Raw genomic sequence first — 16,069 nt, forward strand, 5'->3', positions numbered from 1 at the left:
TTTCGCTTTTTTAACGGCAGGACTATAAATATTATCGTCATTTTCTTAGGACTCGCTGTCGTTCGCTTCCCCCACCCTTCTGCCGCGCCACGGCTCGCCGAAAAATCAAGCGACCCACCGACTTTTGACAATATTTCTTATGCACTTAACATACTTCCACAAATAAAATATTTTTATCTGGGAAAGTACTCTGGTTGCCGATTATGGCAGTATTTTTTTTTTTGGTGCTACCAACCTAATTTGTTTAACAATAGGCCGTCAACTTTGACAGTCTGTAACTCCGTTGTTTTTCAACGAATCTTGACGATTTTTTTTTTAACTTAAAGCTCTTTTCATAAGCTTTCCGAATATGTATATAACTATACCACGCGCGTGCGTCGTATATTTCATTTTGCAACTAAGGCAAAAAAAAATCAGTGCGATTGTGGAAGATGGTGTGTTATTAGATAGTGAAAGGAATGAGAGGATGCGATGCCAAAACGTTCTGGTAATAATAACGCAGTTTATAAATGTTTAATTCAAAAGTCATAAATAAACTTCTTCTGTTTATAACTTTTGATCTAACCAGTATTTTTTGACGCTCGAGGGCTAGTTTTGTAGGTCTTTTGAAGACGAAAAAAAAGTACTTTACTGATTTCTCGTGGAAATGAACGGAAAAAAGTTATAAGCGAAAGACTTGAATTTACGTAAAAATTATACATTTAACCACCCTGTAAAAAATCTTCCCCCCATTTTTATGACTGCGGAAACTAATATGTTATTGTAAATAATCTGTAGCATCTATAGTCATAAATTCAGCAGCTTGCCGAAACAAAAAGTCGCGAAATGGTCATTTCCCAGCTCTTTTTCCAGGCCTAATAGTTGCATTTTATGTTTTGTTTATGTTCTGTTGTGTTTATCAAATTCACCTGCTTCTTGCCCCGTGGTATGGCGAGGGTGTAACTCGATTACATATAAGGTCGAAAAACTTTCTCTAAACGAAAGTGAACGTGATTTATCGAGGTGCCCTATAACTGAAGTGAACTGGATTCGAGTTTATATGTAAATGGTGCAGTTGCGTGGCCTTCATTTTTTTAAATAATAAATAATGCCCTGATTGCATTGCACGCTCGGATGAAATTTCACCAGTTTTACAATACTCGCCTATAATTACCACACGCACTGCTTTTAGAAATACAATTATTCGCACGTAGCAAAACCAGTTACATTTACACGCGATCAATCGTTACATTTTCACATGCAGAAGGAATTGTTACAAAATTTTCTCTAAATGTACAGCGTTGCCAATTAAGTAACCAGGACACCCCGCCCTTGTAAATTTGTTTTTTATTCACATCTTATATGGATTTGTTGAACCATTTATGATCCAATCCATGCACTACCGTGATTTTTCTTGAACTCGATATTGTCGAAAATCGTTTTTTAATTAAATATATGTCGCTTTAGTCAGTGCCCACTTAAATTTTATCAATTATTTTATACTGGCTTTAAAAATCTGGCAGAAAATGGAGAATGGCCTATTATTGGAATTGCTGATTAGACAGGACTTGGCAATTGTAAGCCCTTTACTGATTACACAGCGCCACAAAAAAGGGTTGTCCGTGGACGAGACCAGTGCACTCCATTGGCTGAATCCCAATCTGAAGTCACAATTCTCGGATCAGCCTTCGAAATGACTTCACTGATGGATTGGAAAAATATTCGAATTCATGATCTCATTACACCAGAACCCCGTAGCTTCATAACCCCATTACCCTATACCCCAAGCGTATGTTTGAAATCCTCTAGGAATATGGATCTCATACTTCAGGGGATTGGAACTATATGAGTGTGGGTTAGCAAGCTTCCATAACCCCATAACCCCATAGTGTATAACCCTGTGTGTCCGAAGATATATAACCACGAAACTCCGTGGACACATACATCAGGGGTCCGAAATTATATGACTGAGTTGGCACGCTCCCATGACCCCATAACCCAATAACCCTATAGCCCTGGTGCGCGGGGATGTATGACCACGAAACTTTGAGGTAATGAGTCTATAATTATGTTGTAACTCCGTAATCCCTTGACCAGGGCCATGCAAATTCCTGTAGACCCATGATCTATGTTGCAAAGCCATCCGGGATCGTTTCTCTTTGTATCTCTATTGAAAAATAGTACTTCCTTTACTCTACCGTCAATTATCGTGAGTTTTTGCGATTAAAATCGGTTAAATAACAACGTATCTATCTGTGGGGTTACGGGGCTATAGGGTTATGGGGTACGGGGTTATGGGGTCATAGGGTTGTGGGGTTATTGTTGAGTGAGATCTTGAATTCCAAAGTTTTTCCGACCACTGACCACTCGAGTCTGTTTGAAATCTCGAAAATCGATTTCTAGACGAGTTTCTCGATGTTAGGGTGTTCTGACTTTAGTTTCGTATTATCAGCAATTTCAGTAATCGGCGAAGTATTTATATAACATTTCCAACACCTTCTAGATTTTAAAACTGAAACATAAACTTAATAAATTTGAAACGTTAAGCCTGTATAAAAAACTCATTTGAGATACTGGGGTTAAAAAAGAAATCACTATAGGCAGTGGACTGCCAACAGGATCATCATCTGAAAAGGTATTTACATACGCGAATTTTATGCTAAATAGAATGTATTTCAAATCGTTGTTTAAAACTAATATCAACCGCGATTGTTAAAAATTATTGAGAACGTCTGGAATCGTAATAATTGTGGCCACAGATAATTCGCCGTCTGACTGACAACAAAATTATTAGCGAACAAATAATGTATAAATGAAGTCCTGGGCTGTTTTAAAAGTTTTTTGAAAATAAATTTTCTGGTGTGTGTGGATGAGTGTTACTAATAAGAGCAAACATTTAAATGGCCCAGAGTTAACTGAGTGATTAGAGTCAACCGAGATATCGATGGAGTCAGGGGTTCCAAAACTGTTTCTTAGTATTATTGTGGCAAGTCAGTGGGTATTGAAAACATACTATATTTGCAAAAAAACTTACTGACAATCGAATATCCGCTCAAGCTTGTAAGCAACCTGTATCTCAAAAAAATAATTCGAAGATTTACATCACTATTTTCTTTTCCATTTAATTTTCAACAGGTGCTTAGTTAAAAGTTTAATAAGAACTGAAAAAAATTGTAAATTAATTATTTTTGTATAATTGATTTTCATAGTATTGTGAAATATCTTAGGAAGTGATGCAACTTCTAGGCATACGAACAAAGTTGAACGGACATCTTTCTATTTTTTACACTCGGTGTTTTAAGAATAAATAATTTTAAGGCAGATTTTTCTTATTTTAAGGAATTACGTCACCCCTTCCAAAAAAATCCAATTGTCTATTAAACATATATTATATAACGAATTATTATATCCAAATGGCGTTTCGATTTTAATAAAATCTACAGCAATAGATTAGCACGTCATAAATCTATATTAATTCAGTCATATATCCTTGAAGCGACCCAACGCTTTGTCGGATAAGAATATTCGTTTAAAAATTCACTTTCTAATTTTTGCAAAATACTTAATTTGTATCTGTGTTATATTTTAAAAGAAAACCGTATTTGGAATTTTATGATAATTCACAATATATTTTAATATTATTCATTCGCAAGAGAATAAAATAATTAACTTTGGGTGTGATTATAATTCTTTTAATTATAATTGGGCAGTTTATCCAGTGATTTATGTTTATACTAGTGGTGAAAATTTAGCCAACCGTTTAAATAGGAATCATTTAGAAAATGTTTTGATTAGAAAGATTAAATCTATGAAATTGTTAAAAACGCTTTAAGTAACATTGTTAATAAAATTAAGAAGTATAAAATTACTAATTTCTATGCTATGGTCGACTTCTGATCTAATGTTTGGGAAAATATTTTAAGCTTGCGCAATGATAATTTGAACAAATTTTATGGTATCGGATTTACGTTTTATAATCGCGAATATTTCCCTTGATCTCTAAAAAATAGCATGGCTAACAATCGATGACACTAACGGAATGAATATAGTTTCTTAACGATAAAAATCCAATGATGAAAGAAAAATTCCCTATCGTGTTTTCGTATAACGCTTGTAGGAGCTATAAATAGCAGTTTTAAGACAATAACTCGCCTCAGGCGGTAACTGTTACCTAACAAGTAATCACATTTATACGTAAGGTCAGGAATATTTACTGGCTCCCGCTTGTGTCATGACGATTCACTCACAAATGCCACAACTATCGAATTTGTCATTTAATTTGCCTGGTTTTACAACTTATTCAAGGCAAATTGATGGCTAATAAGCGGTGGAAAAGTATTTCCTAAAATTTTTATATCTTCATCACTTCAAGGATATTATGGAAAGTTATCACTACATGGAATATTGTCCTCAGTTCGAAAAACACGTCTCATTATTTGTTATGTTTTTTTATACGTTCATATCCTTTATTATTTTATTTTTGAACTGCCAATACTGCATATTTATGCTACTTTCTTGTTTTGTAGACAAAAAAAACATTTTCTTACAAATTAAATTGAACATTCAACACGGTATGATGATTTGTCATGCGGACTAACACAATAGTACGTGGTGTATTTAAATGAGACGGTTCTGGACGACAATTTCTGTATGTATGACAAAACAGACCCATACGTGAACATGGTACATTTTTTCTGAGGAGAAAGTAGTGTAATTTAATTTATGGTCTGCATTACCACTGTCGTGCCTGCTATTAGTTTATATATGGCTAGACATAAGGTGGTTATTAACGTCAAAACAATATCCTTATGTTGAAATCGGTACTCGACCATATTTCGTCCGTACACACGGGATATCCTTACACAAAGAGCGTTTTTTCGTTATGTAATTGTAAAGAAAATCAAAGTTTCCTTACTTAAAAAAATAGTTTTTAGTATTGTGTCGCTAATTTAGAGAAAGTAAGTATAAATATTCGTTTTAGGAAGATCTATTAAAAGGAATACCAAAAAAAAGTTTAAAACGATGTTACATAAACATCGTTGCATTTTTTTGTTTATGTAACGGAAATAAATTGTTCTAGTTAAGCTGAGAAAATTAAAGAAATTAATACTGTTTAAAACATATTTTGTTTTAATTTTTTAAATAGTATTTCCTGCAAGTAAAACTCAATGGGTCAAGGTACGTGCCCTGAGGCACTTCGTATTATAAAAGCCAACTAAAGAATTGCTTATGCTTTTACATAATTATGGTACTCAATCATGTTGGTCGGGGTACAGGAATGAACAGGTAAATTGTGTTTAAGCTTCTGACATAATCATTAGTGTGAATTTGTTATTTCTCAATAGGTCAAAGAATAAACCTGCATAGTTAAGACCACGCTCTTGTAAGATTATATAAAATAGCCGGTATCACGAAAACGAATTTGAACTTTTCGTTTGAGAAGGTTTGCTTCATTCAAGCCAGCAGGAGTAATAGACAAATAATAACCATAGTACAATGCTGGGTTCATTTCGTTGAGCAACGAAATGATTTTAGTATCCTTATATGGAAGACATTAAGGAATGCTTAATCTAATTTTTGTTTCAAGTGTATCAATCAATTCTAGAAAGTACAGTAAATTTCTGACAGCACCATTCTTTATAATTTTCTTAAAAACTCTTGCAAAAATCGAAAGCATAGTAAATTTTTACTCTTGATTCCATTTTTGATGAGGTAAAGTTATATAATTTTTATAATTTATCGAAAGTATGGTAAATTTATAATTCTCTTATGGACCTTTGCTTAGTAATTTTTTTAACTTTTTAATCCAACTTTTGATGATTTGTAATGATGATTTACAATTTTCTAAGGATTATGAGGGAATCAAAACATTAGTAAATTGATAACACGGCTTTATCCTTTATAATTTTCTTATCAAAGGAGTAGTAAAATTTTTTAAGCAATAGGAAGTCTTAAAGAATCGAAAGTACAGTACATTTCTAAGAAGCACTGTCCTTTATAGCTTTCTTTGAAACTGTCAAGAATCGAAAGCGTAGTAAATATTTTTTGTTCTTTCGTCTGCCTCCCACTAATCCATTTATATTCAACAAAGGATGATAAATTCGTCGCATAAAAACAGACAGTTTTAATAGAGAGTTTGATGATGTGAAAATAAACAGTTTTCATAAAGATCCGTTATCTTGGCCTTGGATATCTGTAAACTACGACATATGGTAACTGTTAAAAGCGAAATTGTTCAGAGTGTTAACCTATTAACCGAGTACCGCTGCTTTATATAACTTCCAATATGCAAATAAGTAGAATACAAGATAATATTTTAAGGATAAAAGTATATGTCAGAAACTAATTAAGTAAAAGTTTTTCTCTTACTTTCAATTTCTCATTCACTATTTACTGTTGTTAAAAATGGGGTCGTGGATTTGATGGCACCTCCGAATATTTTTACTGCTCTTTCGATTTCATTTCTATCAGTTTCTAAATGCATTAAAGATTATTTATTAGCAAAATTAGGTAATTCTTAAATTTATTTATAGGCACTAGGTAACTAATAATTTCTGTTTTTATGCAAAATTGCTATCAGCGTAGTCATCTTCAATTTATTTCATAGCTATTTATGTAAATGATATTTTAAATGTTACATAATAATAAAACGTTTGGCATACTACAAATACGTGGAATGTAATCATGGTTACATGTTTCTTGCAGCTTTAAATGACAAAGGTAAAGACAGTACAAAGACGAACAAATATAGTTAGAAGTTAATTAAAAGAGAAACTATATGTTTCGGTATGTTAATTTTTGCATTTATTGCCACAGTATGTAAAGGCAAAACGATTTTGCCACAGCTCTCTGAATCAAAATAGATCACATTCAGCTGTGAATTAATTAATGGTTTATTTTTACAAAACAATTACACTAACTGTATAACCTTCGGTTATCCGATGAACAAAAAATTGAAACAAAAAACTTGTACGTATCGGTAAACCCATAAAATCGAAAGTATGGCCTTGTTTTTATTAATAAAAATATAGAAATATACCATATGTACCTTATTTCCAGCAAATATTTCAGAAATAATGCATAAAATTATTGCTAAACGAAGTCGACGTTTTTGTCCGCTAGTGTCCGTAATTATAGCTTTCACAATACCTCCTATAGCTTGCGAACTAACCCAGATTCAGGTTTTGCATTATATAAGATACGAAATATGACTTAATTAGTTGAATATATGATCGATTATTTGCGATCAAGCCGATATTGTGCGTGTAATCTTTATATTATTTTTTATGTAACGGAATAAAAAATTGGATTGTCCCAAATTCTAAATATGAAGATGTCATTAAATGGGGAAACTACTTAATTTTACATAACAGTCGTATTTTTTTTTTATTTGTTTTTAATATCGTGCCAATGGACTGTGTAGTTTTGTCATTTAAAAAACGCAGTAAACCTATAAGGAAGTATATTTTTTTTTCGTAGTGTGGTTTTCTTCATAGAAGCGGATAAGTTTTCAATTTATTGGTTAGAAACTATGTAAATTGTCGTGACGGTTATATAACAAAAACCAATCTTTGTTGATAAAAATATTGTTATTATAAAAGTAGTGCCTTACATAAATATTAATACTTTTCCATAGATTTTAAATTAACAATTTTTTTTTCAACGAAGTTGTTATTCAACGCGTTTGTTGTTAGTTTTTGTTTCTTGTTTTAATTATTATCCGAGATATTTTTTAACGTTACATAAAAATATTAATGATTTAATTCTAAAAAGGAAGAAATCGACGGTTTGCTGTTTCTGTATAAACGCAATTTCTATAAACATAAAACGTCTTTGTTTACGATAAAGAAAGGTTACATGTTTTTATTTTTTGAAATACGTTAACGTCGTGGAATGTGGTTTCGTCCGAATAACCAAGACAATATTTATTATATTTTCTAAAAATTGTATGCAGTTGCTGGATAAAAAAGAGAAAATAGTGTGTTTTCACAACAATGTCAGTTTTTTTATTCGCCTTGATTTATTTGTATGTTTTATTACACGGGTTGTTCCAAAATTAGCATGCAATATGTCATCAGTGCATTCTACGACTAAATTTAAGAGAAAAGGTACATTTAACCATTGGCGGAGGAATGCCCCCTAATAGGGCTACCGCCCCCCTGAAAGTTGTTATTTTTTTCTTTTATATATCATTTTGATGGACGCTGTTTTCAAGTAAAATTAGATTAAGAATGACCTTTCCTTAATTTTTGTTTTATAGGTCGCTATATTCGTAGGTTTTTAAAATATCGTCGTTTTTCTATGATTTCGTAACGCTGTAACGGCAGTAATACTGTAACTGATTTTATTTTCCCACGAAATTTCTAAATAACCGAAACTTCTGTTTTTCATGACTTTTATTAGTTCATCACATTTTTGTATAATTTCCACTCCCAAACCGTAGTCTATCGAAATGATTCAAAAGCACATTTTTGCTGTAAAATTGCGGATTACTGCTAATTTTTTTATTGAGCAGTGGAAAAATTCATGTACATAAAAGCTAGAACGAACTGTAAACCACTGTAAACCGCAATCTACCAGTTTTGGACACCCTTGATTAAAATGTAGAAATTGTTTTTGGTTAGATTCGAAAACCATATCTAGTTTGAAATTTCATTGTCTCATCCTCACAGATATCAAAGGAAAAACTATTTCCAGTGACTTATTTGCGGACAGCCTAAATTTCAAAAGTAATTGTTTAATTTTTTTTTTAAATATTAAGTAACAAATGCAGAATAAAATATTTGAGAAAATAGTAGTTACTATTGTTTTTCTTTTAGTTAGATTTTAAATAAGAAAAGTATTTCTTAAATATTAAACGTAAAATTCGATTTTTTTAAACACAAAAGAAGGCGACATTGATTTGGATGGGTACGGTCGAAAAAAGTCCATGACATTTAGAACCCGCATTGACGCCCTCTGAAGATATGTACGTGTTCGAAGGAGATCTTTCTTCGCCTAATTCACGACCTGCGGATACGGTAGCATATCGTTAAACAACTTCAGTGTGCCACACCCTCGTTCGACATCCTGTTCCACACTATTTTTTTCACCTAAATAACGATTCCAATGATGGAGGATTAGCAAAAAAAATCGCGAGGGCGCAGCCTTCAATAAAAGACGTTCCTGAGCAGGTTAAATGCCATTGGCGGCCCCATCCTCATTATTGTCGTTCTATTGTTCTGGTGATGAAGAGGAACGAAATCTGAAAAATTTTAATCTAATTTCAGCTGAGCAGATATAAAATCCTTGACATATAACAAAAAGAATTCTTCGCAAGTTTCTAGAATTGGCCTTGCTTTCTAGTGCATAGATTAAGCTGGACGAGGGTATCATTTCTCTTGCAGCGATTTTCTGTTTGCGCGCCTAACTAATAGCTATAACTAGGAGACTTTTTAGCGTTAATAAATTATAGTTTCACTGAATACTAATTATCACAGCGTCGGCCGATTTCGCTGTTGGTTTCATCGCGTATTGTCCGATCGGGTCGGCTGGCAGTGTCGCTTCCCTAGAAACCTCGTTTTGAACTTCTGTCTCGTATCAATTTTTAACCATATGTCGTGGGAAACCACGAAACTTCTTCTTCTATGCGTTTACGCAGACATACCTTGACATGTTGCGACAAAACAATTTCTTTGAAAGAAATGAAATGAATGTTTGTGCGTCTTATTTGTAACGTATGGATTTTTAATTTTCAAATTAATTTGTAGAAAAAGAGAAACAACAATTAAATATCACACACAAGGGTGTCGCCAGCCAATGGGCCAAGGGTGGGGGGGCAACAAAATGAAAGAGAGGATGAAAGAAATATAAATTCTTAGAAATAGGTACAATGATTTAAGTTCTTGTAGAAATACTCTTAACAAAACCTTTTTAATACAAATTATAAATAACTAAGAAATACATAAATTTCTTAAATCTACAAAATATATAGGTCTGCAAAATTGGTGCGTTAAAGATACAGGATGTTTCTTAAGTAGAGGTCAAAAACCAGTGGCGTATTGTGTGACCAAAAATAAGGGTTTTATGTTACGTAAATGTGGGGTCTTACGACAGCCTTTGTCTGGCTACAGCGTTTCAAAAATTAAAAAAAAATCAGTTTTTAATTTTTAATTTCTAAACTGCTTGAGATAATTTAACCAAATTCGGTGTGCATATTCAGTATGACAGTAGGTACGAAACAAAAAATTACCAGTTTTGCCAGTGCTGGAGGTGTGGGTATCATCGATCATTATTTTCACCAAAAAATATCACCCTGTATAATATTACAAATAAAATAGGTAATCATTGTATTATCTTCACTTTTTGTTTCTTTACATTTTTTTTGTACTCCAAACCGATTAACAACAAAATTGATTTTTATTTGATCGAGTGCATTTTTACGATATTCATTATATTACTTAAAATAATAACAAAATAATTAATTTTGATCTCTACTTAAGAAACAGCTTTTATAATAATTAAACTTCTATTCCGATAGATTTTTTTTATTATTTAAAATTCAAGAGCAAAATTTTTAAAATATAGAAGCATACTAGGTATTTCTTAACATAAAATTTAATATTAAAATTTTTTTTTTCTGAAACAAATAACTATTTATACTAATTTACTACCTTTGTTTTTTTTAATATGGTGTTTTAATTTTCAAAATTATAGTTTAACTTAATAAAATACTAATAAATAACGTAATGCCTCTCTTTTTTTAGCTTGTATTCTCTAATTTTTAAACATGTAATTATTTAGGTTCCACTTATCAGGAGAGACTTATGAAAGTGTTACAGTATTAAATGAAGCATCCTGATACAGGTAGGACTTTTTTTAATATTTGAATTTAACAGTTATCAGTTCTTTTATACTGTAATTTAAATTTAATAATACTGACATGACAAGGGTGAGTAAAAAGAAGAGTTATAATTATAATAAAATACTTTATTAGTTAATAAAAGTATATATTTTATAATTATATCAATAAAAACAGAAATAAAATCACACAAACATATATTTTTAAATATATTACCAATGTTTATTGTTGTGTGTTGTACTTTATTATGATTTTTAGCACAATGATAAAAAGATGTTGTTTCAAACAAGTTGGTGAACTTCATTGTATTTAAGTACTATTCTATAAATATATTTTTTTAAATACTATTTTTGTTGGCATACGAAAAATGTATTCTCTATTTTTGTTCAAATCGTCATTTTAACTTATAGGATATTTTAAAATTATTTTAATCTATCGTTATTATAAAAAATCTTCAAAATAATTCTAAAATCTCTTACGACAGTTTGAAAAGAGAAATGGAGACAGAACAAATCTATAATCAGTCAACGACGGTAATAAAATATTATGTCGGTGTCATCAGATAAAATTATAATTATATATTTTGGAAACGGGAATATAAATATTAATAAAAAATATAGAATATTTTGCAACTTAATTTTACTTAATCATCAAGTTATTGTGTAATACGAGACATAATTTTTACGAATAATTTCCAAATTTTTTATAATAATATGCAGAAGCATAAAATTTGAAATGTTTAACTGAGAATATTGGTTTTGTGTGGACACCACATTAACCAGATTTAAATTATATTAAATTTAAATTACTTTTTAGGAAATTCCAGGATATTTTATTCGTTTCAAATTGAATACTATTGAATTGTGAAAGTGACTTGCATTAAATATATTTCCAAATCAGAAACGTAAATATAATGTTCATAATAAATAATACAACATATAAATTATCTGAAATAATTATCTAAAATTGCTAGTAAGTCACGATGTAATTTTTAAAATCAATTTTGTACCTGTACGTAGGAATTATATAATGATTTAAGTTGTAAAATGCCTCTTGTTTATTAAAAAAAATGACGATAATAATAACGCTAATCATGTGTCCAGTTTACGTTATTAGCACAATTTCGCCAATAAATTTCTTCTGTCAAAGTGAATTTAAGAAAAAGCCACCAACTTTGTGAAATTTCGATTGTCATAAAAATGCATCGACTGAACAGATGACTGATTTCAATTTAAACGAGACGCAAAAAGTAATTAATTTTTTACGGTGATCCTCGTTTATTAACAAGCTATTTAGGTTGTATGCATCACGCATGCCATAATGTATGCGTGCACAACGAACCACAATATACACATACATCGCGGCAAGGGCGTCGCGACACCGCGTCACAATATTCAAGAACTTACCGATGCAAAACAGAACCAACACCCCGACGCTGCTCAGCGACACCATCTTTCACAATTTAAAAAAAAATGCACTATAAATAATCCAGGCACTAACGTCACACGCAGGAGCTAAAAACACTTCCCCATGTATATTTCGGAAAACGAGAATTCTCCCCAATGTGACAGCAAGAACTCGCGACCGATTTTGTCGCCACACGTGCTTTAACTGACTGGGTCGTTGTAGGTATAAAAGTTCCTCTTAAGTGAAATGTACCAGTGGGGGCTACAAGAGAAAACTTACCTCCCCACCTTGGAAGTGCGGTTTTGTTTTCCCTTCGCCGCAGAGCATTCACTTCGCGAAATGCTGGAGACCTTGCTCTCCGCCCTCGACTAGGCTAGACAACGAAATCCGTGAGCACCGAGAGGGAGAGCCTTGCCGCTGCTTGCCGTCCGGACTAATCCGGGTTTCCGTGCTGCACATACCATAAACCGCATTTACCAACCGTTTACGAAACTGGAGCTGTTTTATTCAAAACTTGTGTATGATAGGCTCACATAACGTTCCAAAATTAGGAGAAAGTTTGACCAGTCCCTCGCAGTCGAAACACGCAGTGTCAAAACAGTAGCAATTTTTACTCATGTTTCGATTCCTTGATAGCCTACGAAGTAAAATTGTCACAATAAAACTGTAAACTACAGGAAATTCCTCAAAAACCGTAGCTAAATAGCAATTTTTACCCATGTTTCCATTTTTTGGCAATCCGAAACTACAGTAAAATAGAAGATGTTAACAGATGAGCGACAAATCAGACTGGCTAGTCTGTTCATTCCGATGCCATATTACATAAAAAAACTTAGAGCGTTGATGGTGGTTATCGAAAGTAAGAAAAAGGTACTTACGAAAATAGTCTTCAAAATGCATTGTAAGACAGGTGGAGACTTTAAAGGATGAAAAATAATTGTTTTGCGACCATACCACGTCAAATTTTACCTAGAATTAAATGAAGGAATTAAGTTCAACTACGACTCTAACCAGGTACGATTTTGATGGTAACTTTTTAATTCGTGGCATTTTTATGCTAACTTTCTAAAAATTCTACGTTCAATATTTTTAATCACTTCTTTAATTTGCCTTTTATATCGTCTCTCTTAAAATGTATTTTCTTATTTGGACTAGTTCTAATCCCTGCAACTGTAGCTAAATCATTTTTACTCATGTTTCAATTTCTTGATAATTAACGAAAATCAATTGTGACAAAAACTGCCATAGTAAAATATTAATTTTACTAATGAACGAGGTTTTGGTATTACAAAGTTACCGTAGAAAGTACCCTCTAAAGAGCATTGTGGGTAATACCGACCTTTAAAATGTAAAAAGTATTATTTCACCACAGTTGTTGATATTGGAATTACATTTATTAGAGGTAGTTCTAGTATTTTTACCAATATTTTATTAGGTTGTTTTTTTTTTTGGAATCTTGATTAACTTCTTTATTTTATTTTATTTATTTATAACATTTTTTATTTTTGTAATGCAGTTTTTTTTTTCAACAGCATACACCATATTTTTTTATAATTATAGGTTTTAAGGTTACAACCTAAACATTTGTCTTTTAAATGAACATCCTGTATATTTTTCGACGTTTGAAACCTACGTAACATTTGCTTTCGAATGCAAAAAATTTTCATTTAGGTGGAGACGCCAATTGTTATTTTTTTTATAATACCGTTATGTTTGCTAAATATGAATATGTTTTTTTTAAATACGTGGCACACAAATTATACGAAACATATTTTTGATGTATGCCTTCGAAAAAATCTTGTATGTACATATTATGTAAATCATTTTAGAGGAAATTTTACCCAGGTTTTGAAAATTGAGAAATGTGTACGGCAGACTAGCGCGGATTTGTCGAAATATCCCACTTCTTGGATGTAAGAGGGGGCAAGCTAATTTTTGCTGGAATACCTTCAGTACAACTCACATGATAAAAGTGTAGATCCCTAGATCTGGGCGAGGTCCGGAACATTTTCAAAACTGCAAAAATGTTTAAAAAATTTTAAAATCTATTTTGTATGTGTTTTTTACTTATATCTTGGAACCTATGCATTTTGGAAGAATATTGAAGAGGAAAAAAGTTTTAGAATTGAATTTTGCGCAAGATAGGTACTGCAAGTTTAAAATGTTTAAATTTATTACCGATGTTGCAAACTAGCAATAATTGATGCAAAAAGGCAACATAATCAAGATTTTTGGATAATTTTTTAAAAATATTTTTAATTACTCTGACGGCATTCTAGTTTTGGTAAAGTATAATAAAACAACACCAATTTTCATTAAAATCGGTTCTATAGTTTTCGCAAAATAATATTTTGAAAAAATTTTTTTGAATTTTCAAAATGTTGCACAACCTCAAATAAACCATCTAAATACTTGAACATTTTTTCACATAGAAAAGACCGCTCAACCTTTCAAATGATTTTTGAAAAATTGAAATCGGTTGATTAGAACGTCCACAGCAAATCAGCATTTACCGTTAATTTATAAACAATTTAGCAATAATCTTTGATCCAGTGGCTTCGTTTTTCCGAGTTCTAAGCTGGAAAAAAATTTCATATCCATAATTTATCGGCAACATAGGTAAATCAGCGGAAAAGCTATCGCTCGCACTCGCGAAAAGACTCAATACACGAAAAGTGGGGGCGGGGGCTTTTGCTCCGACCACCGAGACTGAATTCGGAGATTCAAAATGCGAAGGTACGAAAAAAATGACGTTATGGACCAATTTCGATCTTTTTTTTAATCCAATGTCTCGCGAGCCAAGGAACTGGATCGTAATGTCAACTCTCTAATTTGCACATATTTTGTTATAAACAAAGTTTATTATTTATGCATTAAATATACTGTATATTTTACCCTATGCTATTGCATTTTTTCATTGAAAAAATTTGTTTACGTATACATTTCAATACTCTCAATATGAATGTATTTGGTTATAATTATTACAATAATTTAAATAATTTTTGTTTAAACAAATTAAAAAAAATTATTCGGAAATTATTATTTTTTAAATACACATAAAATTAGGAAAAAATGGTACTTTAAAATTGTAATTTTTGAAAAGAACTAAATTGCAAGTTGATAAGTGTAATACGTATAATTGTTTAAAAATTAAAAAAAAAATAAAAATTTACTGTGGCCGTCCTAATCAACCGATTTCAATATTTTAAAACCCATTTGAAAGGTTGAGCGGTTTTTTCTGTGAAACAATTTTCAAGTATCTAGATGCTTTATTTGAGGCTGTGCAACATTTTGAAAATTTGAAAATTTTTTCAGTTTTTTTCAAAAAATTATTTTGCGAAAACTATCGAACCGATTTTAATGAAATTTGGTGTGTTGTTTTATTATACTCTAAAGCTTCTTTTAGTAAAATTAGAATGCCCTCGGAGCAATTAANATATTATGTAAATCATTTTAGAGGAAATTTTACCCAGGTTTTGAAAATTGAGAAATGTGTACGGCAGAGCATGGCGAATCTGTCGAAATATCCCACTTCTTGGATGTAAGAGGGGGCAAGCTAATTTTTGCTGTAATACCTTCAGTACAACTCACATAATAAAAGTGTAGATCCCTAGATCTGGGCGAGGTCCGGAACATTTTCAAAATTGTAAAAATGTTAAAAACTTTTAAAAACTACCTATTTTGTATGAGATTTTTACTTATATCTTGGAACCTATGCATTTTGGAAGAATATTGAAGAGGAAAAAAGTTTTAGAATTGAATTTTGCGCAAGATACTGCAAGTTAAAAATGTTTAAATTTATTACTGATGTTGCAAAATAGCAATAATTGATGCAAAAAGGCA

General features: G+C 31.5%; 1 protein-coding gene across 7 annotated transcripts in view; it reads right to left on the reverse strand.

Moving 5' to 3' along the window:
* Positions 1–12,481, reverse strand: part of LOC108909440 (mucin-5AC) — a 62,417-nt gene extending 49,936 nt beyond the window's left edge. For 4 of the 7 annotated variants that reach the window (XM_018713829.1, XM_018713790.1, XM_018713798.1 and 1 more), the window contains exon 1: positions 12,226–12,476. In XM_018713829.1, coding sequence (XP_018569345.1) covers positions 12,226–12,271 — 46 coding nt within the window. In that variant the 5' untranslated portion in view covers positions 12,272–12,476. Of the gene's footprint in view, positions 1–12,225 lie in introns of all 7 variants that reach the window. The other 3 variants (XM_018713813.1, XM_018713820.1, XM_018713806.1) reach the window with 3 other exon arrangements.
* Positions 12,482–16,069: the final 3,588 nt, after the last annotated feature.

This window comes from Anoplophora glabripennis, unplaced genomic scaffold (genome assembly GCF_000390285.2).
Source record: "Anoplophora glabripennis isolate ALB-LARVAE unplaced genomic scaffold, Agla_2.0 scaffold9, whole genome shotgun sequence".
Taxonomy (NCBI): domain Eukaryota; kingdom Metazoa; phylum Arthropoda; class Insecta; order Coleoptera; family Cerambycidae; genus Anoplophora; species Anoplophora glabripennis.